The sequence below is a fragment of the Castanea sativa genome, chromosome 1 (genome assembly GCF_040712315.1).
Source record: "Castanea sativa cultivar Marrone di Chiusa Pesio chromosome 1, ASM4071231v1".
In the NCBI taxonomy this organism is placed as follows: Eukaryota; Viridiplantae; Streptophyta; class Magnoliopsida; order Fagales; family Fagaceae; genus Castanea; species Castanea sativa.
The window spans coordinates 34,628,661-34,651,209 of NC_134013.1; the positions used below are offsets into that span (position 1 = coordinate 34,628,661).

The 22,549-nt window shown below is 36.1% G+C and overlaps 2 protein-coding genes across 2 annotated transcripts; both read left to right on the forward strand.

The window, feature by feature from the left end:
- The first annotated feature begins 4,579 nt into the window (after positions 1-4,579).
- Positions 4,580-4,951, forward strand: LOC142625654 (uncharacterized). Its single transcript, XM_075799329.1, has one exon. It carries the CDS (start codon positions 4,580-4,582, stop codon positions 4,949-4,951), a length of 372 nt encoding a protein of 123 aa, XP_075655444.1.
- A 7,182-nt stretch (positions 4,952-12,133) lies between these two features.
- Positions 12,134-21,246, forward strand: LOC142611671 (laccase-14-like). The gene is made up of 7 exons (XM_075783775.1): positions 12,134-12,386; positions 13,335-13,486; positions 14,180-14,424; positions 18,212-18,337; positions 18,955-19,546; positions 20,247-20,599; positions 20,933-21,246. Exons 1-7 carry the CDS (start codon positions 12,285-12,287, stop codon positions 21,136-21,138), a joined length of 1,776 nt encoding a protein of 591 aa, XP_075639890.1. The 5' UTR covers positions 12,134-12,284; the 3' UTR covers positions 21,139-21,246.
- The last annotated feature ends 1,303 nt before the right edge of the window (positions 21,247-22,549 follow it).

The window sequence follows — 22,549 nt, forward strand, 5'->3', positions numbered from 1 at the left end:
GAGCAAGCCTTCGCCCCAAAAGGAGCAGAACTTTGGCAGAGAAGAAGAGCATGAACAAGTGTCAAGAATATGACGAAGTTTTCGTTCGGCTCTACCATTTCTTTGAGAGGTACTCGGACAAGTTAGTTGATGAACAAGGCCATAGGAATGCAAAACAGCTTGGAAAGCATATTGAGTGTACTCAAGAGCATTATCGCATCGAAAAATTTTGATACGTTTAGAAAATTGAGTTTCAACCATTTTTGCAAAATTAGAATACACTTGCAATAATTCGAACGATGTTTAATATTAAAGATCCAGCTATAGCGAGAGTAATCATCAACAAAGACAACAAAATATCGAGATCCACCAATACTAGAGACAGAGGAAGGTCCCCAAACATCAGAATGAATAAGGTCAAAGATATCAGTGGATATAGATTCACTAGAATTGAAAGGCAAAGCCGGTTGTTTTCCTAATTGACATGAAACACAATCAAAATTTTCGTAGACACCGAACCTAGCAAACCTCTAGAAGCCAATTGTTGTACACGGGAAGAAGATGCGTGACCAAGTTGAGCATGCCAAAGAGCAAGAGAAGGAATAGAGGAAACCGCAGCACCGCGGCAATAGAAACGGAGCAACAAGTGGAAGACGAAGGTTGTCCACGGAAACATACGCCCAACTCGGGACCGGCCCCTAGCTCTGTCCCGTCCTTGGATCCTGCACAATACACCGTAATAATCAAATATGATTCGATAACCCAACTCGGCTAATTGTCCCTACGTAAAACAAATTGTAAGAAAGGTCGTGAACATTAAAGACCCCAAAAACGGAGAAGTTGGAGGTTGAAACGGAACCCATATTATGACCGTACATTGTGGAACCATTTGCTGTGCGAATAGTAAGAGGGTGTGGTGCAGGTTTAAGTTCAGAAAATAAGGATGAGTGAGGTGTCATGTGATTGCAATAAGCAGAATCCATAAACCAGGAGGAAGGAGACATACCGGACAAAGCTGAGAGAGAAGAGGAATAAGATGCATTACCAACCATACGAATGACATTGGCGATGATGTTTTTAAGGTCATCTGTGGTCATGGTGAAAGTGCGACCTGAAGACTTAGACTGTGCAAAGACGGGAGCCATTGGTTGGACACTCTCAATGTTAGCAATAGTGGCAGAAGAACCTGAAACAGCTGATTTATTGCGCTGAAAGCAAGTCTCAATATTATGGCCAAAACGTTTGCAAAAATTGCAAAAGCGTTTACTAGATTGTCTGCAATGATTGTTGCAAAAGGAAGAAGACCTGTCCTTATTCTTCATTTAGAAGCAAAATATGCAAAAATGGATTGCAAAAAATGAAATCTACGCGAAAAACTGAGTAAGGAGAACCTGGACTGAAAAAGTCAACTCCAGAAAAGTCAACGGTCAACAGTCAACGGTCAATGTCAACGGTCAAAGTCAACGGTAGCTGACGTGGCAGGCTGACGTGGCTTGCTGACGTGGCTAGGGCTGACGTCAACAGGATCAGTATGGCGCGTGGAGGCGCGTGAGCAGGCGCGTGGCGGCGCGTGGCGGCTCGGTTCGGCGCGTGGAGGCGCGTGGGCGCGTGTACTGCAGTGCAGAAACTTCTGGTGGCGCGTGAGGGTGCGTGGAGACTCCGATAACTGTGAGGTTTTCACGAAAAAGATAGATCGGAGCAAGACGATCTTCGTGGTACCTTCGGAAAATTTTTCGGAGCAATATTCACGGCGGTGCCGAAAAAGGCAGTGGTCTTTGCAAAGGTTCTGACTCCTCAATCGGCGGTGCCGCAGGTCCGGAACCTGAGGACGATGTCTGGAAGACTCGAAGGTTCAACGGCGAAAGGCTGTGGCAGTTGTCGTGACAGCGGAAGCAATATTGAGAACGGAGTTACACCAATAAAGACAAGACTGCTAAGAAAAGGTCAGAGCAGTGGCTCTGATACCATGTTAGAAATACTGATTGAATAGTATTGTATTTCTCACTGAAAGAATATACATGAGTGCCTTTATATAGGATGCATATGAGTGCAGTACAAGTAAATATGAGTGTAGTACAAGTAAGAGTGCTATACAAGTAAGAGTGCTAAACAAGTAAACTAGTTGGGCCTAAAGCCCACAACACTATATATGTTAACAATAAGAATTAAAATTGCAGAAATGCGCAAATTCTAAATAGTTTCTGAGATAATCTAATTGTTGTTGATAATTGTATTTAACTAAAAATGTGCAATATAGTACTTGATTTGCTAATGTTCAATATCACACATGGTTTTCTTTGGAAAAAAAAAATCCGGCTTTACTTGTGATCAAGTACCTAAATCAAATACAGATCTAAGGAAGTTCTAGAAATATATAGGATAATCAAATCTCTTGTGCTGAAAGCTGGAAAAAAAAAATCTGACATATACAATCATAAGCTACAGGAGGGACAGCTTAATCCCTTTAAGAGATTAGCCTTTTCCCTCGTTTAAAATGCTCCACATCAAACACATTATAATTGTAGCCCATCAACAGTACTCTTTCCTTTCCCAACAACCCTTTTTGACATTACAAAGAGAAATAAGTTGTAATTTATGAAAAACCTACCTGTTGGTGCAAATACAATGATAATGGAAATACACAAAGAGAAACTGAATAATACTTCTGAATTTTTTATTAATTTAAAGAGAGAAATTACACAACACTATTTGGACTGAGGCGCGGCAGTCGCTCTCTTTAAGGAGATTCAAGCCCTTGGTTGGCTAAACTTTGTAACCGGTGCAGACCGTCTCTAACTTGTCTCCCCCAGGATACAACAGCCCAACAAGTGTCGTATGGCTAGAACAACCTCTGCACAAAGTGTTCAAGCCCAAAGCTCCACCAGAAAGAACACCCTTCCTTGCCAAGAATCTCTCTATTTTTTTGTGTGTGTGTATATTACAGTCATATGGATTGTGTCTGAATGAGTCTATTTATAGGCTCAATGGGCCTCACGAAATTACTACCCAAATTAATCTGATTAATTAGGTCCATTATTCTGATATAGTGGGTGTTACAAGATTAATTGCTAGATATTATTCTGATGGGCTGGAGTTACACAATTAATGGTGAGATAATGAGTTTTCTGAATAATGAAAAGGCCCAAACGGATAGTCCATTAAGTGGGTTAATGGCTCATTATTTTCCATAATAAAAATGGAATATTAATTCGGGCTATTTACTCACCAACGGATCCGTCCATTAAGTGGGTTAATGGCTCATTATTTTCCATAATAAAAATGGAATATTAATTCGGGCTATTTACTCACCAACGGATATAGTAATTACTCTGAATGGGCTGTCAAGTAGGAGGATCCAAGGTGCTGATTCATTTCCGAATTTGACACCTCCACCCTTCACCTCCCCCTTGCGCACGTATCTGGCCCAATATTTAAGACAATTCATGTTAGCCCATTAATCACCACAATTAAAAAGAACAAAATAGTCTCTCTCCTTTTCAATGTGGGATTAAACATTTTCACTAACTCCTCATCTTCCACATTCACTCCCACATCTTTACATTTATTTTTATCACATTTATTCATTTTAATTATTTAATATTAAAATGCTCCAACACTACCCTTGCCTGGTAAAGTTTCTACATGACACACAAAGTCAGAAATATTAAACTGATGTGTCCCCTCCTCCATATAAATAAGTGTTAAATTATGAAAAACTTACACCCATGTTGATCTCAAATGTCCCCTGCTCCATATCGTCATTGTTTTTGCATTGGTTTAAAGCTTCAAACAGACAAAGTCACAAATATAAATCCTCACCAGCCAAATTAAATTGCATTGGTTTAGATTGTAGGTAAAATATAGAAGGGAGAATGAGAAGTGAGAAAAGAAAGTTGATGAAGATTTAGGAGAGTAAAAGGAATTGTCATCCTAAAAAATAGAACAATTCAGTAGATGACATTGCTCAGTTCTAATTTTTTGTGATGAAGTCATGAAATAACTTCTACCAAATGTTATAACTAACATTTTGTCATTTCTAAAGAAGATAACCTTTTGAAATAATCATGCAACACACAAAAAGGAAAAAAATAAAATAAAAAAGCTTGAGCAAAGATTAGAAACCCCACAATTTCAATCCCGCTTACACATAACAGAATAGAACAGAATGCATAAGAAAAAAGCATAATTTCAAAACCTAGCAACGTAAAAAAAGAAAAAGTAAAGGAAATTAAAAAATAAGCAGAGTAAATGATAATTCTTAAATAGCATTATTTCAAAAGGGTGAGATAAAGCCTTGGCAACCATGCAGTTGGAATGTGACACCTTCATAATTCTCTTCTACCTTCCCCAAATTCGTCCAGCCATCTTTATTAAATAATATTGATAATACTCTCTGTTGTGGAAAACCAACTCTCTCTCTCTCTTTCTGCCATGGATTTACAGTTTTAATCCCAAACAATCAGACATAGTAATCAAATCCAACCAAAAAAAAAAAAACAAACCAAACAAGGTAAATGTCGACGGCGCCATCTTTCGCTCTCTTCAGGCTGTTGGTGTCGGACTTGTTGCCAGAGACCACACAGGACAATCAGTTGCAGCAATGAGCAAGAAGATTTGGGTGCCACTTGGTCCGTTGGAGGCAGAAGCAAAGGCAATGGAAGAAGCTATTGATTGCGCGTGGAGTATCGGACTTCAAGACGTGATCTTCGAATGCGACTCGGAAGTACTGCATGGTGCACTCACCGGGGCCACCACAACTTCTGCAGCTATAGCAAATGTTGTCTTCTCTTGTCTTGCGCGGCTCCAGGACTTCAGATCAGTACAATTCTCGCACGTTCGACGTCAAGGAAATAACCCGGCTCACACCTTGGCACATTATGCCAAAAGTTTAGAGACATTTGTCACCTGGATTGAGGATAATCCCTCACCTATCGAGCATGGCTTAGCTCGGGATGTAATGTTTATTGCATGATTTTATAATAAAGTTCAAGTATTTCCTATCAAAAAAAAGAAGAAGTGGGGGTTGATCTGGCAAGAGTTGTTGCCTGGGTGTACGCATTTCTAGAAACTGTTTGATTGTAAGTAACATTTTTGAAAGAGAGTTTATGATTTAGATTGGGAAACCGGTTGGTTGTGTGCTACGAATTATATTTGGGTTTCAAATTTTTTGGGATCTTGGGTGGGAAGAGGGAGAGAATGTGAATGTACTGGGAGCATATTCCTATTTTGTAAATAGTGTTTTACATGAAAATTAAAGAAACATTTTTATCAAGTCTACTAGATGGAAACATAAGCCTTTTCGCTTCGAGGAAATGTGGTTGGCTGATTGGGGTTGTGGTGATATAGTTAAAAAGGCTTGGGAGGTTCAGCCTAGGGGTCAATTTATGTATAGAGTGGTGACCAAGGTTAAAAAGTGTAAAAGAATGTTGCACTCTTGGAGCAAAATTCATTTCGGTAGCATGAAGGATCAAATTAAGAAGAAAAAAGAGCTCCTATGGAAGGCGGAGGAGGTTTCGGCTAAGGGAGGCAATTATGATATAGTGGTCCAATTAAGACGAGATTTGAATGTATTGCTTCATAAAGAGAATCATATGTGGTCTCAAAGGTCTAGAGCTCAATGGTTGGCGGAGGGTGACAGAAATACAAAATTTTTTCATGGAGTGGCAACACAATATAAGAGAAGGAACTTCATCAAGGGGATTCGGGACAGACATGGTGATTGGGTTACGGATGAGAAGGTAGTGGCGGATATTTTTGTTGATTAAGGCTCTTTACTACTTCGAACCCAACAAATTTGGAGAGAGTTTTGGCAGGGGTTCAGGTTGTAGTTAGTGATTCCATGAATGAAGCCTTAACTAAGCCTTATGTTCGTGAGGAGGTGGATGTTGCTATAAAACAAATGGCTCCCTTAAAGGATCCTAGAATGGATGGGATGCCTCCCATCTTTTATCAGACCTTTTGGCTAGAAATTGGCATGGAAATTTCTGATGCAATACCCTCTTGTCTTAATTCTGGCACTTTTTTAAATCCTGAAACTGTTGCTCAATTTAGGTCTATCAGTCTTTGCAATGTTATTTATAAAATTTTGAGTAAAGTTCTTGCAAATAGGCTAAAACCTATTTTGAATTCTATTATTTCGGATGCTCAGAATGCTTTTATTGCTGATAAAGTTGTAACTGATAATATCTTGATTGCCTTTGAGACTTTGCATCATATGAAAACACATTGTTCAAGCAAGAAAGGTTTCATGGCCTTAAAACTTGATATGAGTAAGGCTTATGATAGAGTGGAATGAGTTTTTCTGGAGAAGATCCTCCTGAAGATGGGCTCTCAAGATACATGGGTTGCCTTGATTATGCAATGTGTGACAATAGTTTCTTATTCAATTCTGGTGAATGGTGAGCCTCATGGTCTTATTTATCCTTCTAGGGGTTTGAGACAAGGAGATCCTTTATCTCCTTTTTTATTCTTATTTTGTGCGGAAGGTTTGAACGCCCTTCCCACTAAAGCAGCTAGTGCTAGGGATATTAAAGGATATTCTATTTGTAGAGCTGGGCCGAGAATTACTCATCTTTTCTTTTGCGGATGACTGCTTATTATTCTGTAGAGCAACTTCTTCAGATTGTGCAAAAATTCAGAGCATTCTGGCTTGGTATGAAGTAGCTTCGGGTCAACTAGTCAATTCTGATGAGACCACAGCTTTCTTTAGTAGGAATACTTCTGAGGAGGTTCAGGAAGAGCTAAAGGTATTGTTGGGGGTGCCTACAATAAAAAGTTATGAGAAATATTTGGGGCTTCCGTCGTTTGTAGGGCGTCAGAAAAAAGCTTGTTTCAATCACATTAAGGAGCGGATTTGGGCACGGATGCAAGGGTGGAAGGAGAAATTACTTTCTCAAGCCGGTAAGGAGATTATGATAAAACTGGTGGTTCAATCCATCCCTACTTTCTCTATGAGTGTCTTCCATCTCCCCATTGGTTTGCTCAAGGATATTGAAGCTATGATTAGGAAGTTTTGGTGGGGTTGTTCAAAAAATTCTAGGAAAATTCATTGGGTTCAGTGGGAGACACTTTGCTCTTCTAAATCTGTTGGTGGAATGGGCTTTAGGGATTTGCAGATGTTTAATGATGCAATGTTGGGTAAGCAAGTTTGGCGCCTTTTTCATGATATAAATTCTCTGGTTTTTAAGGTGTTTAAGGCTAAATATTTCCAGTCCGCCAATATATTTGATGCCAAGTAGTCTTCTAGATGTTCCTTTGCTTGGCGAAGTATTTTGCAAGCCATAGATGGGTTTTGAGGGGAGCTAAGTGGAGGGTGGGAGATGGGTAGGATATCTATATTTAGAAGCATTGTTGGTTGCCTTCTGAAGGGAGTGGAGGTATCTTATATCCTCAACGGGATCAGTCTTTACAGGTGCTTCATGATTTATTTCTGCCTAGGTCAAAGAGGTGGAATAAGGAACTCATTGATGTGAATTTCTATCCATGGGAAGCTGAAATTACTAAAGGTATTCATGTCGGCCAATATGTGGATTTGGATACACTTGTTTGGCCTCTATCGCCTGATGGGGTGAATTCTGTTCGGAGTGCGTATCGTTTATTTGTTGAGGTCAAAAGTCAGAATCTACCTAGTCCTTCGAATGTGGAGGAGGGTAAGGGGATGTGGAATGGTATTTGGAAACTTCGAGTTCCTCATAAAGTTCGCCATTTCCTTTGGAGAGCTGTTAGAGAGGCTCTGCTTACCAAGTTAAATCTGCTAAAAAGGCATGTGGTGGCTGATGATCTTTGTGAGCAATTCCATGAGACCAACGAGGATAGTATTCATGCCTTGTGGTTGTGTGACTCAGTGAAGCCCATCTGGATGTCTGATTGTCGTTATTCAATTCTTCGTGCACGGAAGTTTTCCAAGTTTAAAAATGTTTTCTAGTTTCTGCGTAGGGAAGCTCCTTCTAAACTGGTGGACGTCTTTGCCATGGTTGTGTGGAGCATTTGGGAGCGTCGGAACCGGGGAAAGGAAAGACAAAAGACGTGGGGCATTGACCAAGTGTGTCACAGGGCTTCCAAGCTATTGAAGGAGTTCCATGATGTGCATAAGAAGGTCCCTCGGGTGGTTCCTCGGAGTGTGGATAATCGGTGGAAGCCGCCAGCCTCTGGTATGTATAAAATCAATTTTAATGGTGCTCTGTTTGAGGATTAGGCTTGTGCAGGTTTAGGGGTGGTTATCAGGGATTTAGGGGGATTGATTATTGGTGGTTTGAGTCAGAAAATTAGGCACCTAAGATATGTGGATATGGTGGAGGCGTTAACTGCAAGCAAGGCCATCAGTTTTGCTAAGGAGCTCTGTCTTCATCACATGGTGGTTGAAGGTGATTCATTGCAGGTTATCTAGGCTACTGTAGCTACGAGGCCATCAAGGACTATGTTTGGACATGTTATTGCTGAAGTTCATAGTTTAGCATCTACTGATTGTTGTAGTTTTTGTCATGTTAAGAGAGAGGGTAATAAGCTTGCTCATGCCCTTACTCGTAGAGCAGTTCCATCCATAGATTTTGATGTGTGGTTGGAAGATCTACCACGTGATTTGGATGATGTTTTTCAGTTTGATTTGTAGTAATAAATTTCCTTACCTGTTTCTCAAAAAGAAAAAAAAAATTGTTTTGTCCCATTTGATAGGCCAAGAATGTATTTACGCCTTTGGTAACTTAATCAATTAATTTAGCCAAGTGAAATTAATTAGATTCAATTACATGCAATAAGAATGGTAGCAAAAACAAATTACCAAATAACTAAATGCAGCGGAAAATAAATTTGACACAAGTGATTTGTTTACGAATGGAAAAAACCACCTATGCAAAACCCCACTAGGTGAATTTAAAGTCACCACTCCCAAGAATTCACTATTATCAAAACAAGCGGTTACAAGTAACGGAATCCCAGTACCTTACTCCTTTGCATGAATCCAAGTACATGACTAACACACCAACTTGAGAAAAATGTTAAAGATTAAGAAGCTCATTGCAAAACCCTTAGCGCAAAGACGCAGTAGCTTCTACAATAGGAAGATGAACTAGGTCAACCTTTGTCTCCGGTCACACAATGCATGAAGGGATGCTCTAATTCCTTGTGCAACAACATTGTGATGGCCTTTAAAATAATTCTTATATATGTCTAGGGTTGTGAGAAAAAAAATCCTACACAAATAACTTGGATATGCATGAAAAACATATCTGGAAATCTGAATTCCGTAATTCTCGATAAATACTATTTCTGTCAAGATATTGTCACGCATTAAACTTCGATAGATATTATTTGTCGAGCTTTAATGAACAACACTTTCTTCACTTATTTCTCAAAGAGTTTTGCATGGCTTCAATACTAGACTTGAATTCTTGTTCCGTAAAGTATTAAACACATCCTAGATCTACCCAAATACAAGTAAAGTGCGTTTTGTCAAAGAATTAGTCAATATACAATAACATATGTTCTAACAAGTTCCACATGTCCTAACATTTTTCTGTTTTTTTTGGGCATCAACCTAATGTTCTGCTTCTAGTGCTCCTAGCGGGGCCGGCCCAAGCGTTTTGAAGGCCTAAGGCAAAATCTTCAAATGGGGCCTTTAGATTATCACTTAAATAATATTTAACTAACATTTTATACAATAATTTTTTTAAAATTCATTCTTTTTAATTTTTAATATGATTTTTTTTTTAGAAAATGCTAAAGTTATAACAAATTTTACTACAAGCTGGTGTTGTAATGAATGTAATTAATGACATGAGGCTTACAAAAATACTAGAAATATTATAAAACTAACAACATGAGAATTACAAATATATATCACCAATCACATATATTCATTCAAAAATGCATTTAATGGTTTGTTGAAATCTACCTATTATATTCATTGTCACATCAAATTATAAAAGTTATGAAGACCACCAGGCACCCTTGGTTTAGTGATCACTTCACAAGTATAAGTTCTTGTGGGAAGTGGAGGGCAATGACCGAGATTTAAGTCTCTAGAAGAGAGTTTCGTGCACATATACACTTAGATTAGGTTAAAGTAGAATTTTTATTTTGTATAAAAATAATTAAAGATGTAATTACACATAACCCACCTGTGGTTTGGGCGAAAATCACTTTGCCTACCCGAAGTTTAAAAAGTATCACTTAACCCACTTGTGGTATGTTCCGTTTGTTTTCCATAACCCACCTCTATTAAAATCATGGTAAATAGGTATTTTTGCTTAAATTTTATATCTCTTTCATCCCAAAACAAAAAATAGCACAAAAATGCAAGAGAAACAAGATAAAAAATGGAGGGTTTTGTGAAAATTAATAAACCAAAACATAGAGCAACCCTTCACAACAACCCTTCTCTCATCCACCTATTCTCCTCCTCTGCTCCTCCTCCAAACCCCACCACTTCTGACCAACCTCAATCCTCCTTTACCTCCTCCTATTTCTCTGATGTCAAAGCCAGCCTCAAACACCAGCAAAGACCCACTTCCCCATTTTTACCAAGGCACCCCACAAACCCATCATCAAAACCCACAAACCCATCATCAAAACCTTCAAACCCATCTGTCTCCAAGCCTTCAAAAGTCGCTTCCCTCGAAGCAATTCGCAAAAACCTCTCCGAATTTCGTTCCTGATCTTCCGTTCCACCTGCATTCAACCCAACAACTCTAACTCTGCACCCTCCTCTTCCTTTTCATCTCAGCACATTTCATTTCAAGAGCTTTACAAAAGAAATGTGACTGCCAAGGTAGCAGAGGAAAATGCTGCCAATAACACCACTGACTTCGGCCTCAGAAAGTTCGGTACCAATGCAGGCGACAAGCTCTCTTTCGAAGCGATTCGTGAGAGCTTGCGGTAGCTCTGATTGACAAATGATTCACCCTATAATGAGAGGAGGATGTTATTGGCTACCTAAGACTTGGCAGAAGGGAGTTCAGCTATTGCTGGAACGTCGCCGTTTTCGACGATGACTGTGACGGAGATGTTGATGTTGGCGAAGGCTTTGAGGATGTCAGGGTTGGCGTCCAAGATCTTGATGCAGTCGATGATGGTTTGGGTTTCCAGGAAGTGGGCGACTTGGGAAAGTGTTAGGAGGTTGTTGGCTGTTGTTCCATAGTTGACGCCGATGTATAATGTGGCGGCGGAGGAGTGGTCGAGTGAGAACAAGGACAGGAAGATGAGAATTAGGAGAAGTTTGGGTTGTGATTTTGAAAGTTTTTCCATAGCTATTAATTTTCACAAAACCCTCACTTTTTGATGTTGTTTCTCTTGCATTTTTGTGCTATTTTTTGTTTTGGGAGAAGAGAGACATAAAATTTGAGCAAAAATACATTTTTACTCCTGATTTTAACAGAGGTGGGTTACGGAAAACAAACGGAACATACCACAGGTAGGTTAAGTGATACCTTTTAAATCACGGATAGGCAAAATGATTTTCGCTCAAACTACAGGTGGGTTATGTATAATTACCCCATAATTAAATAAATAAAAGTTATGTAGTAAAATTTATAGTATTTTTAACATTGTCATATTTGAATTACTTGTTATTAGTAACACATCTATTTGTAAGATCTATTTATTTAAATTTGTTTTATCTCTATATCTAGCATTACTTAATTCTTTGAGCTTTTTTAACAGTAAAAAAAATGTACACTAAAATGTTTTAATATCTCCCAAAAATATTTATATATAAAAAATAAATAAAAAATTTGCTCTCAAATTTAAGACCTTCTCTAGTAAGGGGCCTAGGCAATGGCCTACTTGGCCTAAGCCTAGGGCCGGCCTTGGCTCCTAGTAGTAACCACTTTTTGAACAATAACCAACCTTCAACTCAGCTTGCCTGCAGGAATGTTTGGCAATTATATGATACTTTGTGAGGCTTTAGGAACCAGTTGAATGTTTGGCAACCTTCTAGTTTTTGCTTTTCCTAGGAGCATAATTTTTCAAGGATAATACGACGTGGGTGATTTGAATACCAAATACGCTGTATGAGATCATGAGTGAGTGATCAGATGGTATTGACTTTTGACAGTTGAAACTAAATATTAATATTGTTTATTCTTGGATTGTTAGGTTGAATCACGTGCCTTGGAATATAATATATATTGTTTAGGTAGAACATAGAATCACGATTTACATTTGACTATTAATTTCAAAATAGTTTGACTTGTTTTATCCATGTATATAAACTCTCAGAGCACTACGTGAATATCACGAAAGAAACTGGTTTTTGATTCTCAAAAGAGAAAAGAAAAAAGAAACTAGTTTCGTGCTGAAGAGGGTGAGTCATGAATCCAAAAAAGAAAGAATCGCTGTTTCTGGGCTCTCTGTTTCTTGTTGTACAGTGTCTTTGCGTGGTCAAGGGCGATGTTCATCTTTATGACTTTGTTGTAAGTAGGAGCTACCTTATACTTTTCCTTTAATCGTTTTATCTTAAAAATGACAGTTACAGATGCACTACCTCTACTAGCATTATTATTAGTTGCGCTAAAAAGTTATATTATTATTTTTAACACTACTAATTACAAAAATGAGACTAGATTAGTAAAGTCAAAGTCAAATATTCTGTCTTCTCAGCCGCTACAGTGCAGAGCTACTTAACCGTAACTCATAGTTATTTATAAAAACCAATATTATATTCATAGCCTTATTATTCTAATCATGTTTAAATATCATTCACTCATTTTTTTTTTTTTTATCTACTCTCCACCTCTCCCACAGTTCTCATTCACACATGTTGCTTTCTTCGCAAACACATTTTGCAAACACATTTTGCTTGTATTTCTATCCGTGGGTCTCTTTGTGCAGTGTCCAGTCTCTCTTTCATCAATATTCAATTACTTTCTACACTATCTTGAAAATTTTCTCACCATTTCCCTCTTTCTTTCTTTCGTTTTCTCTTGTGCTTTCTTTCGTTGAAAGTTTATTTTTTCACTACTGTGGGATGTAGTTGCCACAGTGGTGGTTGTGGCTGGTGGAGTAGTGGTGGAGGTGGTTGTAACTGGTTGCTAAAGATTTTTTGTGGGGGGGGGGGGGGGGGGATTTTTACTATTATTTTAATGCGTTTTTATATTATTTTAATTGAAGTATTGCTAAAAAAAAAACTATTAATGTTTAATGAATCGTAAAATGAAACGTTAAAATAGATAAAATAACTTTTTGAATGGTTAAAAGCTAAAAAAATTTAGCTCTTGAATGCTCTAAAGGTGATTTTCTAATACTGTGGGTTTGAAAACACAAGCATAAGCTTGCCACCAGAGTTGGAGAGTACAAGCTTGTTGTTTTTGTCCGTTACATCAATTTATCAGCAAATGCTTATTCTTCTTTTAATTTTACAGCTTAAGGAGGAAAACTTCACAATGTTGTGTAGCATTGAGACCATGTTAGCTGTAAATGGCAGTATTCCTGGGCCAGTAATACAGGTTCACAAAGGGGACACGATGTATGTCAATGTTCATAACCAAGGGTCTTATGGGGTGACCATTCACTGGTAATCTCCCTCTTTTCCAAAACAATCAAGCTTGCGTCCATATTTAGTAAAATTATTTTTCATTTAGGGTTTGTTTGGAATTTATTTATTTTGTTGAAACTAAATTTTTTTTACTGAAAGTATTATAGATAAGGGTAAAAGTTAGCTGAAATAGTACAGTTAGACCCATAAATAATACCAAAAAGTGCAATAAGACACATAAATAGTAGCAAAAATAAGTTTTCAATTAACGTGGTTATCGCCTCTTTGGGTCAAGGCATTGAATGACACAGACTGAAGGCATATTTGCACATAGTATTTAGTTTGAGTAGTCTATTGTACACTTTAGCGTTCATATTCTCACAGGCACGATGTTATCCATACTACAGATTTTATTATATAAATTGATGTGAGATCTATATTGAAAATTATAACTATTTAATGTCAGCAAAGTCCACTGATCCATTCATTATCAAGTCAAATTATTAGGCTTATACAGTAAATATTTATAGCAACTTTATCATTTCCCTTCTCATAAATATGATTCTTGAGGATTTGTAAACCTAAGAATGCAACCATGCCCATATGTTTTTTTATAACATTTTCTAAGAATAAAATATTTTCATATTAAACCGGCTAAATTACCATTTCATTTATAACATAAGCACTGCTTAACAAGATTGACAACCTTAAATGATATTATGATTCTTATAGGCATGGCGTAAAGCAACCAAGAAATCCATGGTCAGATGGCACAAACTATATCACACAATGTCCTATTGAACCCGGATCAAACTTCACCTATGAGGTCATTTTTTCCACCGAGGAGGGAACACTCTGGTGGCATGCTCACAGTGATTGGACACGAGTTGGTGTTCATGGTGCTATTGTTATCTTGCCTGCTATTGGAACCACTTATCCATTTCCCAAACCAGATGACGAAGAGATCATTATTCTTGGTATATTAATATTTTTATCCATTCCTCAAATTTTACCTAAACTAACCAAAAATACTCTACTTTTTCTAGTTTAGCTTCTTTTTTTTTTTCCATACACATATATCAAACTCAAAGCTCAATTTCTTACTTCATTTAAATATTATTTTTCTTTCTCTCTTCTCTCCCCTCAGCATATATTTACTGTAATGTTAAAATGGCCACACAAACGTAAGTACTCTAAGGTATAATATATATATACGTGTATATATATGTGTGTGTGTGTGTGTGTGTGTGTGTGAAATAAGAATCTCAAATAGTTTAAAACGAAAAATATAATTGACTTAAAATATTTTACTTTTTTTTGGGGTGTCTATTATCGATATGGAGAAGGGAGCACTCAAAGGCACTAGTGGTGATGAGCAAGGGAATGGTGGTAATATTGGCTCACCTTGGGTCTCTCGTGGCGACGCCTTCAACATCAAAACAAGGTGAGATCTGTAATCATCCTTTCTCGGAGGTTGCCAGATTTCTCACCAATGATGAGTGAAGGTGAAGGCTGGCACCACTGGTGTTGCTATTGCTAGTTTGGCTTGGGAGAGTATGAAAGAGGAAGAGAAAAGTGTGAGAGAGGAACAAAAAGAGGTGAGTGTGAGAGGGAGAGTTAGTCGGGTGTGATGGAGTGAGATTTTTGAAAAATGTTTTACACTTGTTTTTGTTGTAAAACATTCTACAAGTTTTTACATGTAAGGTTTTAGTCAAAGGAAAATATTTTACAACTTTGAATACATTTTACATGCAAACAAATACTTGAAAATGAGTAAATATTTTACTTCAAACAACAAAGTATACATTTTATTAAAATATTAAATTTTCTTAACAATTTATATTTACCTTCTAATATGATTAGGTGAGTCATGAGCATTATCTTTTTAGTTTTTCCTCCACCTTGAAAGAGGACTTGATGGAGACATGAAAGAATTCAATAAAGAAAATAAAAGAGAGATAATATGATAAAGCTAATATGCGAGATTCTTAAGAATTAGCATTAGGGGTATAAATCCTCCCTAGTTTCTATTTTAGATTCACACATGCCCAAAACCACAAACATTCAAGTTGGTATATCTTAAAACTTTTTACACACTACTACAATAAATGAGTATCAACAGCAATTACAGTAGTTGTATTAGTAAAATTAAAATGGATTATTTTATTGCCTATCACGCACTCTCTTCACCTTCTGTGATCTCCCTCTCTGTCATACTTTGCTGCTGCTCTCTCTCTCTCTCTCTTAATACTTAACCCATGTGAATCTCTCTCTCCTCATGCCACTAAACACAACACTCTACCCTCTCTCTATTCTCTTTTCTCCCTTTCTACCATCGTCAAATTGGCTGTTTGTGGTTCAACTAGCTTCTGATGGTTGGGTTGTGGTGGTGAAGATATTGAGTTTCGGTGGTTTGCGATGTTGGGTTTTGATAGTGGTGGTGGTAGTGATGTTTGGTTCTATCCAATCTAATTTTTGGTGGCTTTAATGGAGGTTTGCAGTGATTGGTTCCTTCCAATCTAGGTTTGTTTTTGTTTTTATATAGATTTGATGATGATTGTGGTTATTGATGGATGGTTGGTGGCTTCTGATGGTTGTGGTGGTGGTGGGTTGTAATGGTAGTTGTGGCTGAGTTTTTATTTTTTACTATAGGGTTTGTTTTGGGATGGGTTTTGTGTTGGGGATTTCTCTAAATCAAGGAGTAATAATGAAAGAACAAAATGAACACATCAAGTAAATAGAAATTAGTAATTGACTTGGAGGCACAATTGAATGTTATCCTTAAACAATATTTGTCCCTATACACAAGTTATTAAAGGGTTTCTACAAACTTGTCCCTAGGATACAACCAAGTTTATTGGGTTCTACAAATAACAATTTTGGAGAATACCCATAGGATTTCTTGTGTTTCTTTAAACTTACTATTTTTGGAGAGATAGTCTATTTTTCAAGTAAACATTAACCTTTATTTATACCCATAGGATTATAACCCTTCAAAAGGTACGTATGGAGAATTATGATGCCTCATAAAACCATTTACAAGATTTAAAACATTTCCCAACGTTCAGAATGGTTACCACAATTTCTGCAGAAAATTCTGCAAAAACAGTTTTTACGAGGCTCGATCGATCAAGAGGAATCGAGCATCAATCAAAGACTCTTTTCGATCAATCGAACAGGAATCAAGCATCAATCGAGTCAGGAAGAAGCTTCAAATCAATCTTCTTGATCAATTTGATTGATTGAGCAAAAGTTTCAACCGATCGAGAAGCCTTTCTCATTGCTTCGATCAATCAATCTGAAGTCTCGACTAATCAAACATCCTGAAACTTGAATTTTCACATAGAAAATTCTAGATCTCGAAATTCTTTTTTATTCATCTCACAAAAGAATACTCTCCAACCTTATATCATTATTACAACCTATCCTTATATATACTTATATATACAACATTTTGTGGGTTGGTGGTGGTGGTGGTAGTGGGGGGATTGTTTCTTTTTTTGTGTTGTTCATGGTGGATTTGCGGTGGTTCTTGGAGAGAGAGAGAGAGAGAGAGAGAGAGAGAGAGAGAGAGAGAGAGAGAGAGAGAGAGAGAGAGAGAGAGAGTAAAGAGAGAATAAAAAATAGTAAAAAAAAATATTTAAATGAAGTGGTGAAAAAATAAAAATTAGGATATTAGATGTATTGTAAAGTGGTATGATATAATAGTAAAGTAACATTTTAGACGATAAAATAGACATTTTTATGCAAACGTGAACGCTTAGAGGATCCAAAAAAAAGATGAGATAGTTTTTTTTCCCCCTCTTTTTGGTCTTAAGACGTTGTCCTAATTAATGCGAGATGGTGAACTGTTACTGTGGCCGTTGGTGTTGATAACCAGAGAATGATGTGTCGGAGAAGACAAAACTTAGAACTCAACCCTTGTGTGCCACAACTCTGAGAAAGAGTACCAACAAGCTAATTTTGCTCCAAAACACGTGGAAAGAAGTTGCTCCACATATATAACATATTGATATTATGTTTCCTAATTCTCACTGGTCGGTGGTCAATATACTATAGTTGGCTCCAAGCTGTGAATTGAGTACGGATTTTAGAAAAAGCAATGTTACATGTATAATAGTTTTTACAATAGATTTTATAATTGTGAAGTTGTTATTAATTTTTACAACTCTCACCTTATTAGTTATGAAAAAAAAATTTCCTAAAAATTATCACTCTAGATTATTGATTTTTAGAAACCAACAATAACAATGAATCTACTTGGAATTCATACTTTAAATTCAAAGGATATAAATATTTTTTTTCCAAAATAGGTAAATTGCTAGAAAAATACAGTTCAGTTATGAATATTATTCATATTTTAAAACCCAATAAAAAAAATTCTTCACCTTCTCATAGTCAAGAAAAAGTAAAATAAAATGTTTATTGTGATAATATGATAAAAAAAATTATACTACAAAAAAAAAAAAAAGACTTATAGTTACGAGCAGCCCAATCTTCTTTGTAATAAATAAAAACGGTGAACTAATAAATAAATTTCAAATTTTGGAAAAAAAAAAATCGATTTGTAAATGTTATTTTGATTTTTGGCATACGTGGTGTAATAATTAAACCTAGATAAGAATCTGTTATTTATTTACTAAAATACAATAACTTTTATCTTTCAAAATCATTTTGGGTCTCAATACATAACTGCTATACTTACTAGGTAAATCAATAAAAAATGTTAAGCATATTTATGATTCAATTTTGTTGAGCATGCAGGTTCGTTGTACAGTGGAAATGTAAAATCTTCGTTGGATGAGGATCTACACTCTGGTATTGACTTGCCACATTCTGTTGCTTACACTATAAATGGCGAACCAGGAGATTTGTGCCCATGCTCTAAAGGTATGGTTGTAGATTTTGAATTTAATTTGGACCTCAGGCATACCTTGTGGATCATTTTGTTAAAATAAGATAAATTTGGCCATTTTCACCCATGGGAATACTAAATAGAGTGTAAGTTCAGTATTAACTTATACCCGTATTAACTTATACTAGCCTCAGCACTTTTTATTTTTTATTTTTTGGATTTACATGTTTTACTCATTATAGTTTTATGAAAACAGTTTAATGATAAAATAAATAAATAAAATACAACAGTACATTTGTGGGGAAAAAAAAAAGCAATATTTAAATAAAAAAAAAGTTGTATTAATACTTGACAACTAACATTAGAGAAAAATGTAGAAGTAGGAGAATTTTTTTTTTTTAATTTAGCTAAAAATTAGGAGTTTTTAAATTATTAATTTTACATGTCTAACCCTATGATTTAAGCCTTAAAAATGGATAAATTTGAAGGTATTTTGGACATCTAAATTAAAGATTTCAAACAGGAGAAACTCTTTAAATAGTAGTATAGATGTAACAACAATTTGATCTAATTTTTTAATAAAAAATTAAAAGCATAGTTATTTATTTATATTAAAACAAACTAACATTGAGTTATAATCTTAATGTTGTAGAAACAACATACAGATGGATGGTTGAATACGGCAAGACCTATCTTATTCGACTTGTCAACGCAGCTGTGTCTGCAGATCTATTCTTCGCAGTTGCTGAACACAACCTCACAGTTGTTGGAACTGATGCACATTATACCAAACCCATAAACACTAGTTACATCATGATAAGCCCAGGACAAACAATGGATATCCTACTCCGAACAAATCAAAGTCTTGGCCATTATTATATTGCTGCTCGACAATTTTGGAGCCAAGATGTCCCGGCTTTTCTTTATGACTCAGTCAATGCTACCATGATCCTCCAATATAAGGGCAATTATACTATCCCATCATCCCCTACCTTTCCAAGTAATCTTCCCTTTTACAAAGACTTACGATCTGCCATAACATTCACAAATCTTTTTAAGAGCTTAGCAAACAAAGATTATCCAGTAAATGTCCCCCTAAACATAACTACCAAAATGTTTATAACACTTTCCATGGGCGGCATTATTTTTCATAACCTTACATCAACACTTGAAGCAAAGGCTTCAAGCGCCAATAACATAAGTTGGTCCAATCCAACTACAGATGTATTGCTTGCTTACTACAGGTTTTTTCGTCTTTCTCTCATTTAATTATTTAAAATATACATTGCTTTTCTTTGGGAATAAGGTAATCAGTTTTAACGTCTTTCCCATGCTCCTTTATGATTTCATGTCTTGCCATAGTAGAAACAAATTGTGGATTTTAGTCAAATGACCATGTAGAAACTAATAGATAATAATACATGGTTAACTTACATTTGTAGAATCGAATATGAGTGAAGCATGAAAGAAGGCTTGGACTTTCTCTTACAATAATATATAACAGGATTATATCCGTTTCAAATTCGGTCCATTTTGTCTTGCATGCTTAAGATTGATTGGATATTGGTTTAGTTTGTCTTGTGGGGTGTGTGTTATTTAGGTTTTGTTAAACTAAAAGAAGCCTCAATTGTGCACTAATTATTTTAGGGTATAACATAGATGTGGTTAACACTTTTACATGTATAGCACAAATGTGGTTAGCATTTTTTCTTGAATAGCATAGATATACCAACAGAACCATGAAATGGAGAGGAACCTTTTCGATGATGTTATAATTTAGCTTATAGATTCTTTTTATATAACAAATAATAATAATAGATGCTTATAGATTCTTACAAAAGATTGTATTCATTAATAACTAGTTACCAACATTGTAACATGAGTATCGTACTATCATAGATGCCTATATATTTGGAAAATGGATTAATTAAAACTTTCATGCAGGAACATTAGTGGGGTTTACACTACAGATTTCCCAGACCAGCCCCCATTTTATTTTAATTTCACAGGAGACGATTTTCCATATACCTTAACAGAACTTGGGACCAAGGTGAAGATGTTGAATTATAATGAAGCAGTTGAGATGGTTTTTCAAAGTACCAATTTGGTGGAAGGCGCAGCGCTTCATCCAATGCATTTGCATGGGCATAGCTTCTATGTGGTTGGATCAGGTCCTGGGATCTATGACAATGTAACCGACCCAAAAAGTTTTAATTTGGTTGATCCGGTTGAAGTAAATACCTTCGGAGTTCCTAAGGAAGGATGGCTTGCCATTAGATTTGTAGCGAACAATCCAGGTATGTAATGTCTTTATAACTTAAATATTAATTAGTTTTTGTTATTCTAAAAGGAAATGCATGTGGGCTTAAATATATACGTTGGTTCAAGATCTTGCAACCAACAAACTGATTTGCAAATAATAATAATTTTAAGGGAGAAGTTGGGATCAATCGATTCATACCTTTTGTGAAGCATACTCCATACATAGCAATTGCATGCATGTATGAACAGTTAGGTCAACCCGTTTTTGAAACTGATTGTACACGTTAAAAGGGTAATTAACTATAATCATGTGGCTCTAGTTGGTTGGCATATATATTTTGGATGCTAACATCAATCATATTTGGCAGGTGTGTGGTTTTGGCATTGTCATTTGGATAGACATATGACGTGGGGTATGTCTTCTGTTTTTATTGTAAAGAATGGAGACACAACTGAGACAAGTATTCGCAAACCCCCTCCTCAATTGCCTCTATGCGAAGCTTCATTTGGATTGCGGCTCGAAAGCATTGATGGATTGGATCAAGGAAAAGAAAATGAATCAATTTTTATCTAAATGCATTTTATCTACTTACGTACTATTTGTTTGTTATTTAGACCCTTGTAAACTCAGTTTGTTTAACCTAATTTAATATCAAGTTTTTAATTAGTTCAATTAAACAAATCTAGATTAAACACATCTCAATCATATCACACAAAGTAGAAAACTAAAGATATAACATAAAGCGGAAAAGTAAAGAAGACAAGCGATATGATGAACTAGGAAAACCAATGAAATCGTCTAGTTTCAAGGTAAAAAACCTGGGGAGGATTTAACCTATACAATCCACAAGGCAACAAATTCACTAAATAGAATGGAAGTATTTACAATAGATTTTTCCCTAAATCTGGTATTTCTTGTATTACTTACTCACATGACTACACGCAGGTTCGAATCTATAGACTCTTCTATTTTGAATTTGTTGCACAAAACACTCCAGTTTGTGATTTTGAGAACTCCACTCAAAGATTTTTTTAGTGTTTTTTTTTTAAGAAAATAATCTCTCTCTCTCTCTCTCTCTCTCTCTCTCTATATATATATATATATATATATATTAGATATAATAGAATTTTAACGTATGATGCCCGCTTCTATATTAGAAACCAATTTTTTTTCTCAAAAAAAAAAAAATCAATTTTAACCCATTGATTTTTAATATAAGTAGGGTTTGAATGTTATATGAAAACTCAAATAGTGTGAGACACTATAGCCAATTTAGACCCCCAATTTTAAATTACAGCTTAGTTGCTTTTACTCTAATTTAACTAAGTGTGAAACAAGAGTAAATGATGCGCAATAAAACTGGAACACTACTTTAAGGCATAAGCAAGTACAATAAACAATAAATGAGAAGCTTAAAGAGTAGAGAAGAGAGATGCAAACACAAGATAAAACTGAAACGTGTTATCGAAGAGGAAACAGAAGTACTCGGCGAAAAACTTCTTCGTGGCCCTCTAAACTAAAATTGATCCACTAGTGAATAAAGTTGAAGTACATAAATAACGAAGAGAACGTCCAAGCCTAATCTAGCCAATGTACTTGAACCCTCCAAGTTCCTGGTACCAACAGGCTTCACGGAGACATGTCTTCACTAATTGTCTAAATCTCGCAATTACCTCCAAATTACATCTGCCACTCAACGACTTCTTCCAATGTTTCCTATATGCACCAAAGCTTCTCTTAACACTCAAAATGGGCGAGGAAAGTGTTTGGGTTAAGAACCTCTCTAGGATATGTAGATGGAGATGTAAAAGTAAAGGAAACTTTAGAAAAATGATGTAGATGATTGTGGGTAAACAATCACTAACTCCCAAGTGTTTGGCTAGGGTTTTCTCTCTCAAAAGTGGAAAACTTCTTGTTCTTCTTTCACAATTTCGTGGGTAATGACGGTTTATATAGTATTGGTAAAGGTATGTGAAAAGACAAA